The 22,692-nt window shown below is 38.7% G+C and overlaps 1 protein-coding gene across 1 annotated transcript in view; it reads right to left on the bottom strand.

Moving 5' to 3' along the window:
- The window catches only part of BCHE (butyrylcholinesterase), a 29,798-nt gene extending 19,706 nt beyond the window's left edge, over positions 1 to 10,092 (bottom strand). Inside the window, exons 1-2 of the mRNA XM_010085398.1 lie at positions 9,957 to 10,092; positions 5,272 to 6,793 (exon numbers count right to left, since the gene is read on the bottom strand). Of these exons, the coding sequence (XP_010083700.1) occupies positions 5,272 to 6,788 (1,517 nt within the window). The 5' untranslated portion in view covers positions 6,789 to 6,793; positions 9,957 to 10,092. The remainder of the gene's footprint in view (positions 1 to 5,271; positions 6,794 to 9,956) is intronic.
- Positions 10,093 to 22,692: the final 12,600 nt, after the last annotated feature.

The following is a 22,692-nucleotide window of genomic DNA, read 5'->3' as shown; positions in this document are numbered from 1 at the left end:
CCCAAAGTCAATTTCTCACCATGAAATGTCTGAGCATTATGTAAAACTTCTTAGTTTCTGAGGTGTCAGAAAATTAAAAATGGTTGGAGTTTTTTATTTTCTTTTTTTTTCCCAGTGTATTAATTTCCTTCCATACATAGAGTATATAGGTCCCCAGTTCAACCTGCTGCCTGGACTCTATATGAGGCTGTTGTTTTTGTTCTTACTGTTCTGAAACTACTGTCTATAAACATGTTGTGATAAGTTGGTAACAAAAGCACTGAAATTTATTATATGCCTACCAGTGGAACATCAGGGAAAGGCAATAATAACCAGGCAAAGTGCTTCAGAGCTTTAGTGGGACAATCAAAGCCTCACAAATTCCCCTAAAACATAGGAGGAAATATTTCAAAGGCTTCACTTTACAGAAAAAGCTGCAAAGATTTGTTTCAGCAGTTGTAAAACTGGCAGCAAGACAAGTTTTGCCAGTTTCCTTTTATCCAAAACATTTTTCACAAAGCCTGAAAAATATTATCTTTGTGTGTTCCACTACATTCTTATGTGAGTTTTCATCTCATCTGATTTGTCTGTCTCCTTGTCACTTTATGTCACTCACGTCTAAAGAATAGAGTTACCAAATCTAATGAATAAAGTAACGCAAAAGGCATAACCTAGCAACCACTGATTTGGGATGCCATATATTTTTTCATGATAAATAAGACTTCCTCTTACCAGAGTAAGCAGAGCATTCTGCTGCATATGATTGATAGTACCTGTTAGTGTCACTTCCTTACTTTCAAAAGCTTTCTGAAGGATAACAAAAGTGCAGCAGAAGAGTGAATTTTAAAAGTGTTTAGAAAGAGAAATTTAAATTCTCTCATCCAGGGGCATCACTTAAAATGTGCCAGAAAGCACTCAGAAGAAGGCCGCTGAAAACTAATGTACTATTGTTAAAATTAACTTTACTTATACACAAACGTAATCATACTGAGCCTGATCCAGTCCCTTCCATATGATATCACATGATGGTTTTCTGCTGAATACAATTTGGCCGCATCTTTTTGCCTAATTTTGATGATGTCTGGAATTTTATCAAAAGATTTAAGGTGACCAGCTGATATTCAACTGCCAATATTCTTAAATACAAGAATCAGTTGAGGAGACCCTACCTCAGGGTAAATGGAGGAATTTTAAATCAAGCACATTAATTTTTGGAATATTTTATTTGCTAAAAACCAAACATTTTACTATTCTTGATTTATTCAGACAACACCAGTAATAAGCTCCTTTCTTCTCTTGCTGTCAGAACAGAGATTTTGGAGGGTGTAATGACAATGTTGATCTTTCAAGGCTCAAATACATTAAAAAAACCCAAATGAAATCATACCAATAGCCCTAGGAACAGCTGGGATATTTGGTCAACATTACTTGATACCAGAAGTTCAGTCATTAAAAACTGTAGTGACAATGAAACAGCAGAAGCGTTCAAGTGATAGAAAAGGAATTGCCACACCTGGAAGATTTTGTCTTCCAGTTCCAGGAATTTATTGACAGTTTAGCAATAGTTACTTTTCCATGTGTGGTACATACTTGCAAGTGTCTAGGAGATAATTTGTACCACTGACTACTTAGATCTGCTCTTGAAATAAATCTTATGGCCTGGTCTCAGCTAGGACAGACTTTTCATATCACCATTTTTATTCCTAGTGCCCATGTGAGAAGGAAAACCAGAGATCAGCAGGGTCCAAGTATGGCCTTGAAGACCCCTTGTAAGAAACACCCAGCCTCTCAGTCCCTCCCAACCAGAAAGTACCAGGAGAAAACTGCTTTCTTTCAGCTTTTGTTGGCTCCACCGTATCTCTTTTCCTCTGCAGGATGCTCTTCCCTCCCTTGTGTTTTTACACTCTGCACATTAGAATATTAGGTCAAACACCCTCACTAAACGTTGTGCTGTACAATATTTCCAATTTTCATCTTTGTGCTTGGTTTTCTCCTCATCTGCTGGAGACATTGATAGCAAAGTAACGTTCCCTCAGATGTTTACCCTTTGAGCATGCCGGAATTTATTACAAACGATATGTTAAATGGGGCTTCCCCAGCTCTTTCTAAATGTTTACTGCATGCTCAAAAGTGCTAGTAAACAAAGGATGAGCTACTACTTTTGGAATTAAGAACAATTTCTATAATTTCCCCACTCATTGTACACTATGAATAATGCATTACAGAGCCTAAGGGCTCGGTATGCTTGATTATGAGGAAAGTGTCACATAACGGGTTAATACTGATCTGACTTCTTCCTGGTACATAAATTGCATGACTGTATTGTCTGCCCTAAGAATGATGGTTTTGATACTTGCAGTGGAAGCAGAGGGAGGGATTATTTGCTGTTTGCTGTGGAAACCACTTGAAATTCGATCTCTAGGCTAATCTAATTATAGTGCAAATGATAATCAGACTAGATGATGGGACTGGCTTCTATAAACTTAAACCTGAATGTACCTTATGTTGTCTAATTTTAGCTAGCTACAGTGACAGGGACATTGTCCTCTATTTTGCACAGCAGGTAATTGAGATTTTATACACAGGTAAAGATGTTTTTCATATATTTTTATATTTTAAATGATGTGTTTTTATATAAATAGACAAATTTATATTTTACATGTAAATATACTCATATATAATGTTTGACACATTTTATGTTTCTTATATAACTATATAGATGTAAAATATCTATAATATACATCTTCAGTATATATACGTAATCCGGTGGAAAACAATAGTTCACAAGAATGTAAATATTATTCTTCAAAATCTAATAAACCTGAATTTATTTTTTCCTATTAAGAAATAGTTCTGTTTAATGGCAGGATACACTATTTCTGGTGCAGGATCCTGATTGCAAACTCCTGTAAGGCAGGTTGTAAAGCTGCAGTATGTAACAAGGAGCCTTCACTCAGGTCACTCTCCACCAAGGGCCTGATGACACCAGCTTCAAAGCAGTGTTGTCATAACCTGTCTCCATGATGCAGACTTCATCTTGAGAATCTATTAATCTATTTTGGTATTGATAAACCAACCGCAGAGCTCAATTCCAGAATGTACAGCACTGCTGAAGGTTCTTCTCTGTGCTACAGTCTTTCACACCACATCTGTATGGAGAGGTGTCACCAGCCTCCAAGTAAGAGGGAGCACGAAGAGCTCATAAATAAAATTTTAGATTAAATTTTACAAGAATAAAACCTGTATTAAACCATTATGCATTTGATGAGTATAACTACCTGTATAGTTAATTTCTGAGTTTTAATATGCTCTTCACTTACTGTAAAAAAAATATTACAGGTTCCAACACATAAAGGGGATAGAACTTGCTAATGTAATTAATATGCCCACATATCAAGGCAAACAATCAATCACACCTATTGCTAAGCGAATCTGTCAAAAAAAGCATACATATAAAAATAAGCTTGGAGTGTAACATAAGGGGACTATGCAGGGCTTGGGCAGCACCCGGGCTGCCCGTAAGTTGGTGCCAGCCTCCAAGTGCAGCGTTTTGGAGCTGAAGCAGAGTCACTGCAGAAGGAGGGATAACACCAGCATAACACCACAGTCAAGGCAAATAGCGCTTTCCTTGGCTGAGTAAACAGGGGAATATCAGATTGAACTAGAGGGGAAGGATGACAGCTGTAACGAGGACTCTTTAGGGACAACAGTGTTTAGTTCCAACAAGGTGTTGATGAATCACAGTTTTAGAGAAGATATATAGTCATTGTTTAAGGACTTGAAAAAATGGATTTTAGTGAAAGACTGAAGAGTATAACCTGTTTTATTTAACAACAACAAAAAACCCCAAACCCAAACCCCCAAAGGATAAAGGGCTATTTGAATAGAGCCTAAAATTATCTGCATATGGAACATAAATCATAATATAAAGCTTAGAAGTCATCAAACAAAATATAGCACTTAGAAAACTTAGAAGAAGAACACACAAATTCAGACCAGACACAGAACTTCTTTTTATAACTTCTATAACCATTTTAAGTGGAATTAAGCTTTACAGCAACCCACCAACATTTGTTCTGGATTTTTCATCACTGGAAATATTTAAGCCCTACCCATGTTTTGTTCAAGGTTATATGGACTAAATGAGCACAGTTCTCTCCTCTGATTTCTAATCTATCAAGAAAAATAATTGGATCACATTCCAAAGTTGATTTCAGCCTTTACAAATCTATGTATCCTTTACAAATCTATGTGTCCTTAACAAATCAAAGGAAAAGTCCACAATGGAAGTAAAATTAATGCAAGATTTTAAAATTTCAGTTAATTAAACACTTCAAAAAGTGTGAATTAAGTGTTTGGTTGTACATTTTCACGGGTACAGACTTTATATATATATAATTTTCCCAGCAGAGATCACAAACTGAGCTTCTGAGAAGATAAGATACCTCCCCATCCCACCAGGCTTCCAGCCCTGTAATTGTATATGACTGCAGTAGTGACTTTTTCTTACCACACTGAAATGTTTTCATGTCAAATTAAATCTTGTATTGAGAGCCCCACAACGCTCCCATGCAGAGCCAGGGCTGCCTCACTTCTCTTGGACTCCAGCTAAATAGACTGAATGAGGGGTTGTATTTAATCCATTTCAAACATCCAAATGAAATATGATTATTTGTTTCTTATACGGGCTAGGACATATTTCATTTAAAGATGAGTCTAATGGAAATAGCAAGTGATTTGTTATCGGCTTCAGTGAAACTTGGGATTATACTTACAGTACGCATGGGAAGATAGGCTTTCTGAAAAGAACATCCTGCAATCCCAATCACTTCATCAGGTGAAAATAATATACCTCCATATTATACACCTGCATGTTCTGAGCAAATTACTTCTTAAAGTAAATTGTGATTTTTGCTCCTACTGCTACTGTTGGAAATTTTTCCCAGCACTTGAAATATTTTGTCTCTAAAACCTGAAACCATTATCACCCTCTAACAACTGTTGCCATGGCAAAAAAAAAAAAAAAAAAAAAAAAGTTTTGTATTTGCTTTTATAGGTGGATACACATTGTTTTCTTAAGCTCATCCAATAAAATGAGCTACAGATCAAGAGTTAATTTTATTAACATGGTGTTTTTATTAGAATTAAAACAGGAATTCTGGACAGCCAAACAATTAATTCTTCCTCATCATTCTCATCAGGCTTCAAATCACCATCCAAACAGTTAGGGACTTTCCACCTGTGAAATGACAAGCATCTGGTCAATCAAATAAACTTTCACAGTAAACTTACCCAGTTTTTGCAAAAGTTGCCCAGAATCTCAACATAGACCGGCTTAAGACTTCTTCAGCTTTGGTGTAATTCACTCTTCTTTCTAGGGGCAATCCGAACACAAACTCGATTTCATAACCATGCATTACTCCCATCCACTCTGGCCAAGGGAGCTTTGAGGATCGATGTTCAAAGAAATAAAAGAACGCGTTACGTCCTAGCTGTGCAAATTTTTTTGTGAATTCAAGTGCAGGACATATTATATTGTAGTCACCGATAATATCATCCATGGCATCACGGTAATGTTCTGGTTTTTGCACATTTTCCCAATCTGTGTACTGAAAAATTATCGATTCTCTTGCAAGTTGGCTTGCTTCTGGGAAGGACAGAGTTAAAGCTGCTTCAAATTGTGTTTTATTGACGAAGCCATCGCTATCCTTGCTGAAGCCAGGGACTCCATATGTTAGAAATGATAATCCTTCATCTTTATTAACACCGACTAAGATCTGTGTTTGTTTGAAAAGGCCACTCTCAACCAACATTTCTGGCATGTCTGAGAGAAAATCACCATCCACAGTTGGACAAAAATTTATTTGTAAAAGAGAATTATGTGGTACAACAGAAATTTCATTCTCTATTATGTCCTTTGGGTCTTTGTCTTGGAGGCAGAGAATTAGCTCTGTCTCATTGCTGGTGGGACACCGGAGTTGTTTAGCTAAAGCCACTGTTCTGTTTCTGGCTTCAGATGCTGTTATTGCAGCCCAAGGGGCATTTGCAGATCCACTTTGCATGATGGCTCTTGTGAATAAAGGATGGCTTTTTGGGGAAAGGAGATGGTAGCTGACAGAAGCAGAGCCAGCACTCTCTCCAAATATAGTCACACTTTTTGGATTGCCTCCAAAGGCTGCTATGTTCTCCTGGACCCACTGAAGTGCCAATCTTTGATCAAACAAACCTGCGTTTCCAGGAGCTTCCTGGTTTCCTGGCAAAGCCAAAAATCCTAATGCACCAGTCCTGTAGTTCATGGAAACTACAATGACTCTTTCTACCCTGGCCAGAAACTTGCCATCGTAGACTGGTAGGGAAGTCGACCCAGTCTCAAAGCCACCTCCATATATCCACACCATGACAGTTGCATTCTTGGGTTTGGGAGAAGGAATCCATACATTAAGGTATAAGCAGTCTTCACTTAGGTTGGTTTTTGGATTCCACATCTCTGTTCCAGGAAATCCTGGGTAAGTTGTATCTAAAAGTTGGTAACAAGAGTTTGCATGTTTTGTGGCATTCCAAACATCTGACCACTGCTCATGAGGTTCTGGTTTTTGAAATCTCAGTCTACCAACAGGTGGCTGTCCGTAAGGTATTCCAAGGAAGGCTGTCACTGTTCCCCCAAGTACCTGCAGGTTCATCCCTCTGACTCTGCCCTTTTTGGTTGTAATTATGTTATCTTCAGGCATTACCTTCCTGGTGAACATATACAGGAGAAGAAGCCACAGAAGAAATCTGGTATAGAGACTTGTGTCATTTGTCCAAATCATGATGCCTGAAACACAGGAAAAAAAATAAAATTCATAATTAGTACTGCAATGTATCAGTAGCAGAGCCAAACTAGTTTATTCAAAAAGGGTGTACGTCATCCCAAGGGCATTGAAAATAAGATGGTGCTGCTGCACAAAGATCAGCAGTCTTTAACTATAAGTTCCTGGTAGTTGTACTGCAAAGACTATGTTTAGTATTTAGTATTTGGTACAGTGCTTCAGAAAATCTCTGTTGCTAAAAAAACATAGAACTGAAGAAGCTGGACCAGAGAAGGTAAAGTCATATAAGTAGGCTGTGTCTACTTCAGTTAGCAGATGACCTAACCACTTACGTTTCCAATGGCAGGATGAACGGAACATTTTACGATCTGTGACAGAAAATGCCATGCCCGACTAGCCATTATTCTGTGAGAGGATACTTTGGCAATTTGTATTCTCAAACCAATAGAGTGATAACAAACATCACTAGGCACAGATTGTTCCACCCATAACCACACATCCCACGAACACTGAAATGGAATTTTAAGCCAAGTTTTAATCCAAGGATTTCCAGGTCCACATAAGTTTTGAACTATTTGCTTGTGTCACAATATACACCCGGGTTGAGGCAAACCATTGAGGTGGCACTGCTATAAACTCAAAGTGTTGGGGGATTTCACTGTCCTGCCCATATGTCTTAAGATCTGAAGGTATTTTAACAAGTGAAGTACATGAAGTACCTCTGAAATGCCTGTCAGTTTGTCAGCTCCCGTGTCTAACTGCATATACATGTACACCAAGACCTAAATGAAACATTTCTTTCAAGAACTTTTTTCTCTAAAACAGATTAATGATGTGTAGAACTATCATAGTCAGGACAAGTAGTGAAACTTCTGCTACTTAGAATGAACATTAAAATGCTAAAAAGCCAAGGATTTTTTAATGTATATAGGTAATTTAAGTATAGCCTGGTCTTTGCCTCATGAGAACTTCTCAAAGTGATAAAAAATATTATCCTAAAGCTAAGGGTGTATGTGCTGATTATGTACCACATTTAAGCATACTAATGGTCCTATTTACCCCAACCTTTTCAGATGCTATAAAAACCCCAGTATCTTCCCTTTGAAAGTGAAAAGTCAGAAGAAGGCTATTCACATGAACCTATTTCTATGGCTTACATATCTGAAAATGCTCAACAAAGCTTCCTTCTATTTTTTGCTTGTTTCTCTGTTGTACATAGTGTACTCTGTCCTGCTACTTTAAACAGCCCATTCTTTGTTAATGAGAAGCACTTGTGTCCTTAAAAGGAATGAGACTAATCTCTGTTGAAAGTACAGCTGTGGCCTAATCTGTGCTCCTCCTGATTGTTTGTGTATTCTTGAAAATCAAGAAAATGTTCGGTGGGGGGGAAAGAATTATTTGGTGCAAAGATTTTCCTAACTTTGGTATAGCATCAAAAGAGCAGGGAAGAACCTTCAGAGATAATATTTTTAGCATTCATGTAAACAGATAGAAAATAGATAAAGTTTAGAAAATGTGAACATTTATGGTCTTGTTTTTTTAATTAAAAAAAGAAGAGACAAGGTGGTGAATGGGGGCAATAGACTTCAGAGTTGGTCTAACACTCCACCTAGCCTTCAGCTTGACTTATGGAAACCTGAAAATGGTCCCGTGTGTGCTAAATTTTAGACATGTGAGTAGTCAATCTGGACAACTCACATGGTGCAGCAACTCCCAAGGAGTCTGGATGAGCAGAGCCTCACTTTGGCAGCCTGCAGTACCTGCACAGGAGGCTCACATCATTCGGTGGCATTTAGCTCCCCTCTCTATATGCCAGTCTTTTTTTTCCTCATTCATTCCCGTAATAAAATCTTGTAAGAGCTGGCTGAGGAAAAGTATGTAAAGCTTAGTTTTGGGTTAAACTCTTCCATCCCATCTCATAGTCAACCAAGGCAACTTGGGTGACTGTGACAAATTTTAACAGCGTGGATCTAGCTGGGGATGCATGCACCCAATGCACAGCACTGTGAGATGGGAGCAGTAATTTCTGTAAGTCTGTTGTTTCACTGACGCTTTCTTTTTTCACATATTCACTTCTGACATACCACCCAGGACCGAACCGTAACAACAAAATGGAAATAATAAGAGATTTCTAGCATCATTACAAAAAAGAGAAAATCACACTAAGAAAAGCAAGAGACACTAAAGTTCTTAAAGCTTTGAATATCTAAATAGTAATTAAAATTAATTCCCCTCTGCACTTTCGGGTTAATTAAAAAGGAATGGGATGGGAGGAAAACACTGTAGTATTGCAAAACACAGGGGCATAACTTTTGACCTTAAGAAGTTTTAGACAAGAACTTTAGGAAGAAAAAGACTAACAACAAAAATCAGTTCTGTAATTTTTTAATTAGCTCTGCAAAAGAACAGGTGGAATTTTAAAGAAAAAGTTTGCAATAGATCAAGCTTGAAAAACAGAAGTTTTGTACTACTGAATGAGAGGACTTGTCCAGTCTCAAGTTACTCTGCTAATATTAGCAAAAAGTAGCAAGTAACAGAGGGTGATTATTACACCTTGAATGTATGTCAAATATTGCCAGTAATAAGATTTTTAATCCTGCTTTAAAACAAACTCAACAACGTAACGCAAACCGAGCAAAACAAACATTGCTGGGTTATTACTATGAGAGTAAAAGGGTCAGAAGATTGCTTTAGCTCATCAACCTTAACTGAGCAGAGATATATCATATAATGTATTTGCATACTTTAAAAAGCTGTTTCTGTAGTAGTTTCCTCCAGCAAAAGTTAAACAGACGGTGCTTTTGTATTCTTATTCAGCAAGAGAATGCAATTTATTTCCATGACTGTTTCCTCTCCTTACAAATCTTCACCCAGCCAAAAAATCTATACACAAGACTATATAATCACTATTTAAATAGAAAAGATGGTTGAATTAATAAGTGACTTCTAGCTCAGCTTAATTTACTTAGCCCAGGATCCCTTGAATAACACCAAGGTCTGGTACACACGCCTGCCTACTCGTTCCATTTGCAGAGCAGAGTGAGTTTTCCCAAGAGAGCAACAAATGGGCAGAGCGTAGCATTTTAAAAGATCCCAATCCCCGTGCAAATCAAGCTGAACCGTAAATTATCCTGCCAGACAGAGACACGTAAATAGAGAATCACTTACCTCCCTTCTGTTACAAGAACTACAAAGTTTGTAAGAGTCGGGATCTTTGAATACTTCAGGGAAAATGCAGTGTTCAGCTGCTGCTTTAAGCCCGTAAATTGGACAGTACTGACATTATAATCAACTGTTTCTGACACAAAGCTCGCGAGAGTTGGCAGCAGCAACTCGATCTGCGGGCAGCCGTTCCTTACAGTCTGACATCTGCTCAGAGGCTAATGGTGTGGCTGTAGAAACACTACTGAGATAAACCCCTTCTGGAGAAAGTCAGGCATGAGCTTCTACAGGAAAGGGAAGAGGCAGTAATTTGTTCTTAGCACAGGGCAACAATTTTATAATCTAGAAAGATATTATAAATATAATAAAATCCTGCCTCTCTCCTTCATCTTGCTCAGACCACCAATCTCACCTGTACTGTTTTGCTGTCATGCTGCTCAAGATTAACACCAAAAGTACCTCAAACTTTTCACTGTAAAATAAGTAATTTTTGGCTTTAAGCAACTGTGGCAGATAAAAGAGGAGTGTCCTCTGCACAGACATGTCAACAAGTGGCAAGCGTCAGTTATATTCCTAGACTCGTGGCCATCTGTAGGCTACGGCAGAGATTGCATTGTCCTCTTCTGATGCTAGGGTTAAAAACGGTACCTGCACGGTGTCACTCACTGTTTTCTTTCCCTTTTTGGGCTTCAAATCAGAAATCCCCCATTCTGCTTAGTACATCTGTTATTTTCCTTTTACCTTAGCCTCTTAAGCATTGTGTCCACCAGAATTCAGCACTGCAGGGGCAAAGCCAGTCTCAACCACAGGTCAGAGCTGTCAGGGTTGCAGCACAGCTGGGGACAGGTCCCACAGTTCAGTAGAGGTATTTAAATATTCAATATTTTGAGGTACAAAGGAAGGCAGAATAGAGAAGAGGGGTGGAGAAGATAAATTAATTACAGCCACCCCCCTTACAAAATGTCTTGTCAAACCCCTGCCCCTGAACCACCATGTGAAACCAGAACCTAGGTGGTGGGGCTGCTGGCCTCCCGCAACTTTTCCACAATTTACGTTTTTCTTCTACCAAGAGCCTTTGCTTCCCCCATTAGAGCAGAAGACAATTACTTTCCCTCTGTTTAATAATCAAACTACAGCTCTGTTTCAATTACACAAAAGCAATATTTGGCAATGCATAGAACAGAAATAAAGCGGAAATAAAAAGTTAAGTATGAAGTTTATAGACCTTAACATGGAGACTACAAATGATTTTTAAAATCTAGCATGTGAAATAGTGTTTTAGTAGAGAAAAACTCAAGAAAGCGTGGTCATTTAGTTTCTCCTGGTAATTTTACAGTCTGCCTTTAGGATCGGATGTTTGAAGGGCTCATTGCAAGGACCTGTCTGTTGGAGAGAGTATGTCCCAGTCTAAACCCAAACCAGGTTATAAATCCATAAGCTTTTGGTATGGAAGTGTTCAACAGACTTGATAGTTGGGAATTTAGAATTCTTAGTCGAGATTGTTATCTCAGTAATGTAAATAGAAACCTTTAATAACAAAATAGGATTAATTTGGAATGAACTCTAGTGGCAACTCTTGCTGATCAAAACTTTCCAAGTGCAGGGAATGTCTTCCTGGACGTCTTCAGGGAAGGGGGACATTAGGACACACCATTTAGACTGTTACACTTCTCCACTATTATACTTTAGACTAATCTTAGACTATTATGCTGTACTTTTAAAGAAAACTAAGCTCTCTTCTATATTTTTTCCTTTAATTAAAAAATTAACATATAAATTAAAGTTTCACAACTGTGTGCTGTGAGAGGAAACACTTATTTTAGTTATTACTTAACTTACTAAAAATACCTGTGTGAAAATTAGAGATTAAATTCTTTTTAATGCCTTTAGTCGTTCTGTGTAGAGTGGTCATTTTCTCAGTTTTCCTTTGGGAGCTTGAAAGGGAAGGAGGTATAAACCAGCAGATAGAACACCAGATATGTATATGTGTGTGTGTATATATATATATAAAAGAGCTGATATACGTACATACACATATGTATATACACTGGTACTACTAAACACCTCTATCTGTCAATCTACCTGTCTATAATGCTGGGGGTTTTTGAGGTTATGTAAATTTTCATTTAAGACAAGGTTCTTAAAAAGCACCACCAAAGATAAAAATATCTTTTCATTATTTCATGTGTACCTATAAAATATATGTCACATTGACATAGGAATTTTGATGCGAGAGACATCCAAGTCTCTTAAGAAACAAAAACAAAGGCCAGCTCTAGGAAAGACTGACCTTTAATAGGCTAAGAAGCTTAGAGAATTTAAACAATACATATTATAGAAATATCAAACATTTTTATTATTATTTAGCTCATTATTAAACTGCTCTTCAGGATATTACCTAAGCACAGGCAGATGTTTCCACTCATAAATATCCTAAATTATGCACATTCTTGGTTATCTTCAGAACTTGCCCAATAGAGCTGAGAAATCTAGGAGAGATAAAACTGTTTGGGAAAAGAGGTATCGCAGGTATTTCTAGTGGAAAACATCTGCCTCTCCCCCAGGGTGTCCTCTGAGCTTTCAAAGTTTACTTGCACATGAGGAGCACCGTTCACCAGATGTGATCCTGCCCTTCCAAACCACCTACAGCCTCAGAAAGAGCACCTGGGCTCCTGTAAGGATAACTGGGTTGAGCAGCTTTGAAAATGTCGCTTCAAAGTAAAGGATACCACATACGAAGCATGTGCAGGTGTAAGGGAATATTTACGCGCTAAGAGTGTGTAAAAGTAAGAAAATTTCTTATTGTTTTTTAATTGCTGAGAGGAAAATCAAAAGGGAAATTGTAGCTCACCTATATGAAATGTCATTTGTATGAAAATGTGGGGAGGTTTTGTTTAAACTCCAGCCTTGGTAAGCTTCCTCAGGGGTCTCAGCCATCTCTGATCTCTGGCTGTTTTCATGCTGAGCACCTGTGTGACCTTGGCTCAAACCTCGAAGCAAACCACTACGTGGTGAGAAAAAAGCTGTGAGGAAAACAAGTAAACTCCAGCTGTACAAGATATGAAAGGTGAAATTGCAGGCAGGGGTACGATTGCTGAGATGGAGACAGTTAAACGCTCAAGGACTCAGAGGGAAAAACAGCAAAGCTGCAAGCTGTGAAACCTTCAGGTAAAAAAACACAGAAGCCAGGAGATCATCAGCAGCAAGGAACTACTGATGCTCAGCTTTGGGGCTTGCATTCGCCTTATTCTGCTGTGCGTATTAGGAAATAAATAATTGCCTTTGCTTTTTTATTTGACTATACCCTGCTTGCAGAGCATCTTTGCATGCCCAAATAGAGTGACCCCGAAAGGTTGCACCTTTCTCCTCTCTCTCTATTTCTTTTGCAAATCTCCTACTTGGTACTGCACACAACACTTGTGTATACCCACGGATGCAAAACAGGAGCACCCTAAATAAACCTGTAGAGAGCTTAAGTGCTGCTACAGGTGATTGTAGCTGGTGGTTAGACCTGTCTGAAATTCTGTTGTTATTCTGGTTATTCAAAGAAGTCTCACTCCAGAGGAGCTTCCAGGACTAGCAGAAGTTCCCACCAGTAGATCTGAAGGGTAATTTGATAATATTAGGAAGGGTGTCTTAGATACATACCATGAAAATGGATACCAATTTATTAAGTATACAGAAGATACTAACACTCATATAAGCCATTAAACGTGATTATATTTTCCTCTTATTGGTTCAATTATGATCCGCTGTACCTTTTTCCTTTTTACTCTAATTATATGTTGGTATAATTTCCTCTTTATTAGCACAACTATGGTCTGTACTTTTATAAAATTCTTGGAGAAATCAGAGCCAATGAGAAAATATAAACAGTTAAAATATAAAGGTATTATTATTAACTATTATTATTAATAATATTTCTTTTGAATGTTCACTTACTCTTAATTTCTTATGGTACTCTTACATAACTCAGTATTTTGTCTCATATAGGGATCAGATTCAATAAAGAAAATAAAAATGATAAATGTTTACACAATATGTATGTCTTGCATGATGTTATTATAGCCTAGTGTTTAGCTTGTAAGAAAACAGGCAAAATTGGAGTGTCAGCAAAGAGCTGAAATCAGATGTGAGCACGATAAAGTTAACTGAATTATAAATGAAGTTTCACAGATTTCTGCAGAAGATTAATTAACCGATGATGTAACAGCTGTCCATTTCTGTTTTGTTTTTCTTTCCTACAGATAGTAAAGTTCTAATTGTTTAAAATTATGTAAAGATATCTGAATATCCAAACTTGGTCGCTGGTAATCACCTACCGACAGCAGTGTGACGTTCAGAGCAATATGTCTTCTCATACCCAAATTCCGTGAACAACTAATAAGTTTTATAGATAAATGAGCTAACGGGAATCTGTTAAGTAGAGTTTGTATCTGGAAGGTGAGAACTCATCCCAGCTCTCTCTCTTTATTTTAGACCTTATCACCAATATGATCCATCTTTCAGTTTCTGCATCCACAAGAGAGATTACACATCTCTCATGAAAAATGCCTTAGAGATGTTCAAAGGTTTATCTTAAGCCACTGCAGTTTTCAGATTTCAATTTCATCCAGCATGTTGAAAATAGGAATGACAGAATTGAGCCTTATGTCAGGACCCGCTGGGACCTGGGGGTGGTTAAGTTAGAGAGGAAACACATTCGGTGTGCCCTGGTCCACTGTCTGAGGTCACAGCACCTGAATATGTCACAGCTACAGATTTTAGTGGAAATAGTTAGGTGTTTGCTATGAGAAAAAACTTCGAATCCATCGGTGCCCTGTCCTTGCTCTGCATGGCTCTGAAGCCTGTAGGAGAGGTGACTGGAGAGACCACTGCAGCCCACGTGCAATGAAGGCAGCTGGGCTGCACCTTTCCAATAGCTTTGCTCAAGTAGGAGGAAGGCAGCATAGATACATCAGGTCACATGTTTTATTTTTCCTTGCTATGACAGCATCAGGTAAAAACAAAAATATTCCAGAGCCATTTTTCCTTTTTCTATAATTCACAGCTTGCCTGTGCATTTCATGAAAGAAATATAACTTTGGGAAAAACAGACGACCCTGGAAGAGGTTGTGCTTATTTTATTACCACTGCAGCACAACACACGTAGGCGCACCCTAACCTCTGCCATAGGGTCATGCCCGGAGACCATTACACTTATGAAAGCTCAGGCACTGCTGAGCACTGTCACAGTCCCATACGAGAAGCAATCTTCTCAGCCTGAGCGACTTTTGAATAGAAGGCCCCTTCATTCTGTGGATGTGCAAGTGGTGTGTAATCATGAAAATTTCGTTATAAACATCTGTGCAAATTTTTCAGGAAGAGGCCACGATTGGTGAACATCGGCTAATGCATCACAGAGCCATCTGCTTCAACAGCAGAGTTGTCGGAACAGGTGGCTTGGTGGTAAGGTACAGTAGACTCCCTCAGGGCTTGCTATAAGTCTATATATTAAGTACATAACGTTAACTTAAAGGTAATCTGATGTTCCAATAGGATGCTCAGTATAAAGATCAAGGCTATAAGACAAAATCCTAAGGGCATTTTGATTCCAACAGTGTCCTTAAAACATTAATAACACATAATTATTGGGAAATATTATTTTAGAAAACAGGCAGAAGAATTCTTCATCGGTAGCTCTCATTAGTTTATTAACAGTACATTCTGCTCATGATTATTCTGCCCTGTGCAAATTCTTGGTCGATTAACCCACCCCATAAACTTCTCTTTTCTTCCTCTCACTTTTGCACCAAGGAAATCATACAAGCCTGAAACAACGCTGACTTCTCCCAGCCCCATTTCCCCTACCGCATAGCAGCATTTTAACACCAAAACCAACTCATAAGTGTATTTTCCCTTAGCAAAGGTTGCAGCAGGCTGGAACAGGAAAGGAAAACCTCAGTGCACTGACAAAGAATGTGGCACCATGGGGAGACCTTGGGGACCCCAGGTGGGGGAGAAGGGGCATTTTCAGTAGCTGCGTGGACAATAAGATTCTCTGCTTGTTCTCACACTTTTGCCTCAAGGCAGGTTCAGGGCTAAATGAACAAAGACCTGAAGGACTTTCTTTAAGTTTTCAGACCCAGGGATACAGGGAAATTAAAAGATGCACCCAAGATCATAAGGAAGACGGGATTGCATTCAGATATCCAGAACTTTAAAACACCATCCTTCTTGGTTTGTTTTAAATCCCTCCATGTTATAGCTGCTGTGTGTTAGGTTTTCTCTCAATATATTACTAAATATTGAAGATGTTTGTGATAGTAATATTGAATAAAAGCAGCATTTCCATCCATTTTCCACAGTAAACAGAAGTCAGCCCTTGGGACTCAGAGGCTGCATTTTCTAAAAGTCACCACAGGCGATAATCGAAGTGACTGCAGAATACTCCTGGGCTCCTGAGCTGGTAGAGATACCATGGGAAAGGAAAACCACTTCAGAGCAGTTTGCCCAAGAGCTGCCAGCGCCTCTTGTAGGAGCCACCACCACAGCTGTGAATCTTTCATGCACAATAATTAATCATAATAAAGGTTGTAGTGAGGTTTTGGTCTGGAAACGGATTCAGAAGGCACAGATGGAATATCATGGCACAAAAACACGTGCCTTCAGTTTTGCCAAAGCAGCAACTCACCCGTGTTGCAGAAAACCCCCAGGTTGTCATGCAGGTGCTGCTGAGTGAGTTTTACCTGGTTTGTCCTTCAGTGCCTATCCTGCAGGAACATGGCTTTAATGAAATGTCAGTCTATTTCCCAGTGCCGCTGAAGGAATAAAGTGCAATGGCTAAGACTGTTCAGTGAAAATATTCAAGTGATTTTAATTTTCGTGTTCATGCAAAAAAAAATATTCCCATCATCATCTGATGAAAGCAATGAAGAATTTGAGTGTCGCACAAGGAAATGCAAGTGCCTGCAGTGTTCCTTTTCTCATTAAAGCACACTTGTACTTTTATCAAATATGGACAGTGAATGGGCATTTAGCAGTTATTTTATTAAGATAAGTGGCATCCGAAGGAAGCAGAAAGACGGGACACAGGCTGAAAACCACAAAGCAACATTTGTCAGTACATACAACATATATCTATGTACCACTGAAGAACAAAGAGGTGTTTGTTGGAGAGAGGGTCAGCCAGAAACAAAGTCTGGAGTTTTTGGCAGGACCTGGCATCCCAAAGGCAGTAAAAATAAGAGGTAGGTTGAGGGCAGGCAGTGAGAACAAGTTGTTCAGCCTTGGAGTTCAAGCATCTGCCTGCTAGCTCCTGTTGTCCCCACAGTGCCTCAAAGTCACATGAACTAAGCCTAACCTTGGCTCACATTGACTCATTTGCTATACATCCTTGGCATGGCATCCAAGGGAATGTCAGTAAAAATGGAGGTGTTAAGGCACAGATTTTTAGCCCTGTATACAAGATGTCTGGCATTACTGTAGTGCTTCTAGCAGGAAGGACGCTGGCTCCGTCACGATGCAAAATGCCAGTGCCTACTGCAGTTGTTAGCCTGTCTACCTTTGACAGGATGCCTTAAGAGTTTCTTCATGGGACAGCTGCTATATTACATCCCGTCAGTCCACAGGATAAAGCTATTAATGACTTTTAATGTGATACTCCATATCCTGACGATGCAGGCTATTAGGTGGTCCTTAATCACTGGGTGGCGGATATTGATACATCAACCCTAACAGCTCTAAAGATGAACGGTGCCAAAGAGTACTACCCACGTCTGCAACACTACATAATAAAACCATTAGGCAAAGACTCAAAATGTTATTTAGTTCAAAAAAAAATTATTAAATTTTAAGCCTGAACCTCCACAGTTCCCCTGTATGCTGAAAGTAATCTGAATTTTCATTTTCCAGTTTCCCATGTATTCTTAGGTTAATAACTGAGTGTTGCAACCAGCTTTTCAAAAATATAACAAAAAATATTGCTGCTCATTTTCCTGGCAGACTGCTTGCATCACTTTAATTTAGGAAGCAAATCATTTTACAATAGTCACAGACATGTAAATGAGCCAAAAATGGTGTTTATTTTGTTGCTTTCCAAATTTAAGCTGACCTAAATAATTTAATACAAAATTTGCAGCAATGAGAACACAGTTTGGTGGACACATATAGGAACACATTGAATTTGTACTACAGAATTGTTACTCCTCTGAGTAAAAGATGATTCACCCTCTAAATGCAATGTAAATGCTGATATAGCATTCGCTCTGGTGGCGTGAATGGCACTGGGAAAACAGCACAGACGCTCTCTGTGTTCCCTCCATTCCACATGGGAAAAGCAGAGCTTTCTCTTACCCAAGCTTGAAAACTGTGCCCGTGCTGATTCTCTGGGTGGGTGTTTGATACTCAATTGTCAAGACTGGCAGATGTCCCCAAGTAGTATATTAAGTTGTTGCTTGCTGAAAAATTCTTTTCGCTAATATGAAAATATGGAATAGCCTTAGCAAACAGGAAGGGAAACAGAGTGGAGGACTGCTGCCATCAGCAGTGGTGTGTGTCTGTGCTGCCCCAGACACCACTCAGCATTTACGGCAGTATGGGCTGATGGAGACATGTCAGCTCAGCCCACCTGATCTGAGGTTCTCCATCCAGTGATAAACACTGTCACCTGCTTGGTGAGCAGAAAACAATGTCTGAACTGATGGGATGTAATTATTGAGTGATGAAAACAAAACGTATTAAGCAGGCAGACCTGATGTCACTGTGCTCACCAATAATTTTTATCAAGCTGAAATATAATCTGGAGTTTTTCTACTGTGAAGCAGGATGTGTGGGAAGTTGGCACAAAGTCATTTCATCTCAGATGTGTTTGTTTTCTGTTCTTAGTTGTGGCTAGCTGCAGGATGCAGGGATGTGGGAGCCACATCACCTCCCTGTGCTTCAGTGGACTTTAGGGAAAGGTTATGAACAACAGGATTTGACCTTGACCATTTTGTCCTCCAATTCAGCACCAAGGAAAATAAAACAATTATTTATCCTCTTTCTTTTTCTTTTTTCTTTTTTTTTTTTTTTTTCATTTTACCCTTTTCCAAATCCCTTTGTACAGTTTCTCAAAAATATCTTCACTAATCTTCGGAGTATTTGTCCTATTTATGGAATGAGGTATTTCTTCTATAATAAACAAAAGCAGAATAATAAGCATTTTCATAAATTTCAGCACACTTTACATTTCATATATATATTTGATCACAATAAAATAAATGAAACTTAAGTGTTATCTTAAGTACAAGTTTAAATGCATGAATCATATTTCTACATGGACTAAAGTGCTCTCTTGGACTGAGATTGGAAATCATACTTCAGCCACCAACAGAACTAAAGTACAAATATGAAGCAAGAAGGAACCTTAGCATTAATTGTGGTGGCAGTCCTATAGGAACCTTCACTGCACAAAAATAATGCTACTGGGAGGCTCAAAGCACTCCAGTCTTTCAGTGCCTTGGTAAGTGTCTCTTAAAATGCCTTTCCTCTCAGGTCCAAACCCACATAGGCTGAAATCAAAGGTCCTTTCTATCAGTTTAGGCAAGACTGAGGAATCCGTGTTTTGGACACAGCCTGAGGATGAAAAAGGCTTGCACAGTCTTGCGCCAGCCCCAGAATTGGACTGGCACTGCCTTTCTACTTACAGTTAGTGCGCTTTTGTAAAGGAGACTGCTCGGACCCCTAAACAGGCTGGGAACCATCCTGGTCCTTTGGACTGAGACCAAGAGACCAGAAGGTGAAAAGTTCAACTCCAATGAACACTCGTTTTACTCCATTTTTGTCAACCACTGGACGACCACCAGGGAGCACTACGCAGGTGCAGAAGGACTCTTTAGCTCATTATAATACGAAGTGAGGCTAGGCGGGGCAAGGTAATTAATATGAATGAATGTATTCCGAAACTTAATGCATATGCAACATTTTGGGGAATAAATAGAGGGATAGGTTTTGCGAAAAGGCGCTCATGTCTTCGGTGGAGCTATCCCCCATGCGCCTCAGCGCTGAATAAACTACATACCTACTTTACAACTTTCACGAGTTGTGGAGTTTTTCCGCCTCACTTCAGAATCAAGCAAAATAGAAAATGTAATTAATTTTATTTGAAAATTCTGTCTGAACTCATTTGGCACCCATTTCATTTCACTGTCACGTCAGAAGATACACTCTGACCAACATCACACACCCTGAAGACACAGAAGAAGGAGAATAAATGTTATTATTGGTGTTTGAATATTCAGTCTATGTAAATGTGTTATATACTTTGCTTGGCTTCATTGTAATAGAAAAAGCAAGCAAGACAAATGTAATTTTTTTCTCTACACAGTTTCTTTTTGTCTTTTTTTTTTTTTTAATTTTGCATTGTGCACATTGCAAGTTTTTCTTTTTAGTTATACACTTCTAGTTATTATCTTGGAATAAAAATTCAAACATATCCAGTGCAAAACTACATGAAATGGCTCATCACAACAGCGCCTTGAGGTTTCAGAGTCATAGATGTTGGAAAGGAAGAGACCTATTAATTTATCTTTTTGCATATGCCTTTGCAGTCTAGTTTTTATATTTATTCTGAAAACCTCGGGTAAAATGATATCTTACAAATGCATTAATGAAAAACAGCTTCAGTTCTGTACAAGCAATAAGCTGGTTTGTGGGGAAGGGAAAGTCTTGTGTTTTCTTGTGCAGATACCTGATGTGATGCATTAGAGTAACCATAAACCACCAGGTTGTGCTGTTGCCCTGAAGCAACGTGCATCACCACGGAGCTATGCTGCTGTGCTCATCTGATGGCTGTTATTCATCTGGGAAGACCCCAAAATCCTAGAAAACCAGAAAGAAAACATTTTCCTCTTGCTTATACAGCTCAGTATTTTTCATAGGACCTTGCCTGGTTTTGTAAACCACTGGCAGTGTTTTCTGGCCATGATATTAAGGTACAGAAATAAATTATCTGCACAGGCTTAGGACACAAACACTGCAAAGTTGATTTGAGAACTGGTGTGACACTCAGTGCAATTTCCAACAAACCATCCTTTAATGTTCATCACTACAGCTTACTTCCACTACTGCATTTCCCACCCCTGCATGGAAGGTTTCAGTTTTTCAAGACTACATACTATTTCAAAAATCAGGAGTACACTGTAGAGAGAGCTCGGGGCATGCCTTGAATAACTAGAGATTGGTGAAGATGCTGGACACCATGTCCATTTGCAGTTGGAAACTCAATGCTGATTGCTCTAGACTAACCCTTTGAATCTTATGAGTGCCTCTGGCATACTGGACTAACATAATTTTTTTCAGAATATCCTTCAGATTACCCTTTTTGGTAGCTTCTAACTGAGCTATTTCTTTTTCTTGATAATTTCTAAATAGATCTATTTTGTTTCCAGGTTCCCCATTACACAGTTCTAAGCAAATCAGCACTAAACTGAGCAAGCACTTTTTTTTTTTTTTTTTTTTTACAGGACTGATCACCTCAGGCAGCGGTGTGACTCAAAATTACTTTTCCACTATGTACGACTAAAGAAATACGTTAACTCCAGAGAAAGCATAACGTCTTTCACTAAAGAACAGAAATTTTGTATAAGAAGAATGTGTAAGAATGTCCATGCTGAGTCTAACCAAAGTAAAATCAACAAATGCCCAACAAATGCAAAGTAGAAGAGCAGGTTAAATACATGACACATGTAAAACTTCGCAGCCAGCAAAAAAATTAGTCTCAATCAGAAGTGATGTTTTTGTCTCTTATTGTCACCCAGAGGTTTTTCTTTCTTGAATTTGCCCAAGCACTTTTGCAGCTTTGTAAACATTTGGCATCGGGAACATCTGGCAACAAGATCCATTGTGTGAAAATGGGCCGTGAAAAACTGTTCCTTTCTGTTTGCTTTTGAACCCACCACCTGCTAGTTGTACATATGATACTATAAAGAAAACTTGGCTAAGATGATACTTTTCCTCATAAAACTAGATCATTAGATAAGACCAGTTTTAGGAGTTTGTGACACAAGAGACTAGACCATCTCGCAACAAAAAAACAAAACCTGGACCCCAAATCTTTAAAGAGCCACATTTGGAGATTATTTAGTTTAATTTTAATTTCCATGTCACTAAGCATTCGACTGTGTGTTCTCTTCTAAATATTCCCAAATCTTTCAGCATCATTCCCCCGATACCTTTTTCACTTTCAACCTTTTGCTTGGTGTGGAGCAGCTTTTCCATGCTGCGTGCTTTCCTCTTCAACTGATGCAACACATACTGTCTTTATCTTCCCTCAACAAGAAAAACAGCTTTTAGCCCTCCTTAAAAAGAAAAGGGGAAAAGGCTCCTCTTCTTTCATGGACCTCGGTGGGAATGCACCAGATAAGGAATTGTTATAACACAAGAAATGCAACTCAGGTTATTCAGCTCCCAGTGGCGTGCTGGTACTGTCCTGGCTTATGGATCACATTTTAGTTGCACATTACATGCTGCACAGTTGCTTTCTCTCCTAAAATAGTCTCCCAAAGAACAGAACCAGATTTTTAGCTACCAAAAATCATAGCAGAACTTTTAGAGCCTGCTTTTGTACATTTATTTAGCTGAGACGCAAATCTGTCCCTTCAGGAAGAAGGTAGTTGTATGTTGGACAGTTTCAGATTTCCTTCTGTCGAAATTATTGAGAAGCAACTACTACTATGTCAAGTCCAGTGTTTTAGGTGAGGTGAAAATGTGAATATAAACTTCC

Source organism: Pterocles gutturalis, unplaced genomic scaffold, assembly GCF_000699245.1.
Source record: "Pterocles gutturalis isolate BGI_N339 unplaced genomic scaffold, ASM69924v1 scaffold7206, whole genome shotgun sequence".
NCBI classification, from domain to species: Eukaryota; Metazoa; Chordata; class Aves; order Pterocliformes; family Pteroclidae; genus Pterocles; species Pterocles gutturalis.
The sequence above is the reverse complement of the archived record's forward strand: the minus strand, read 5'-3'. Positions and strand labels throughout refer to the sequence as shown.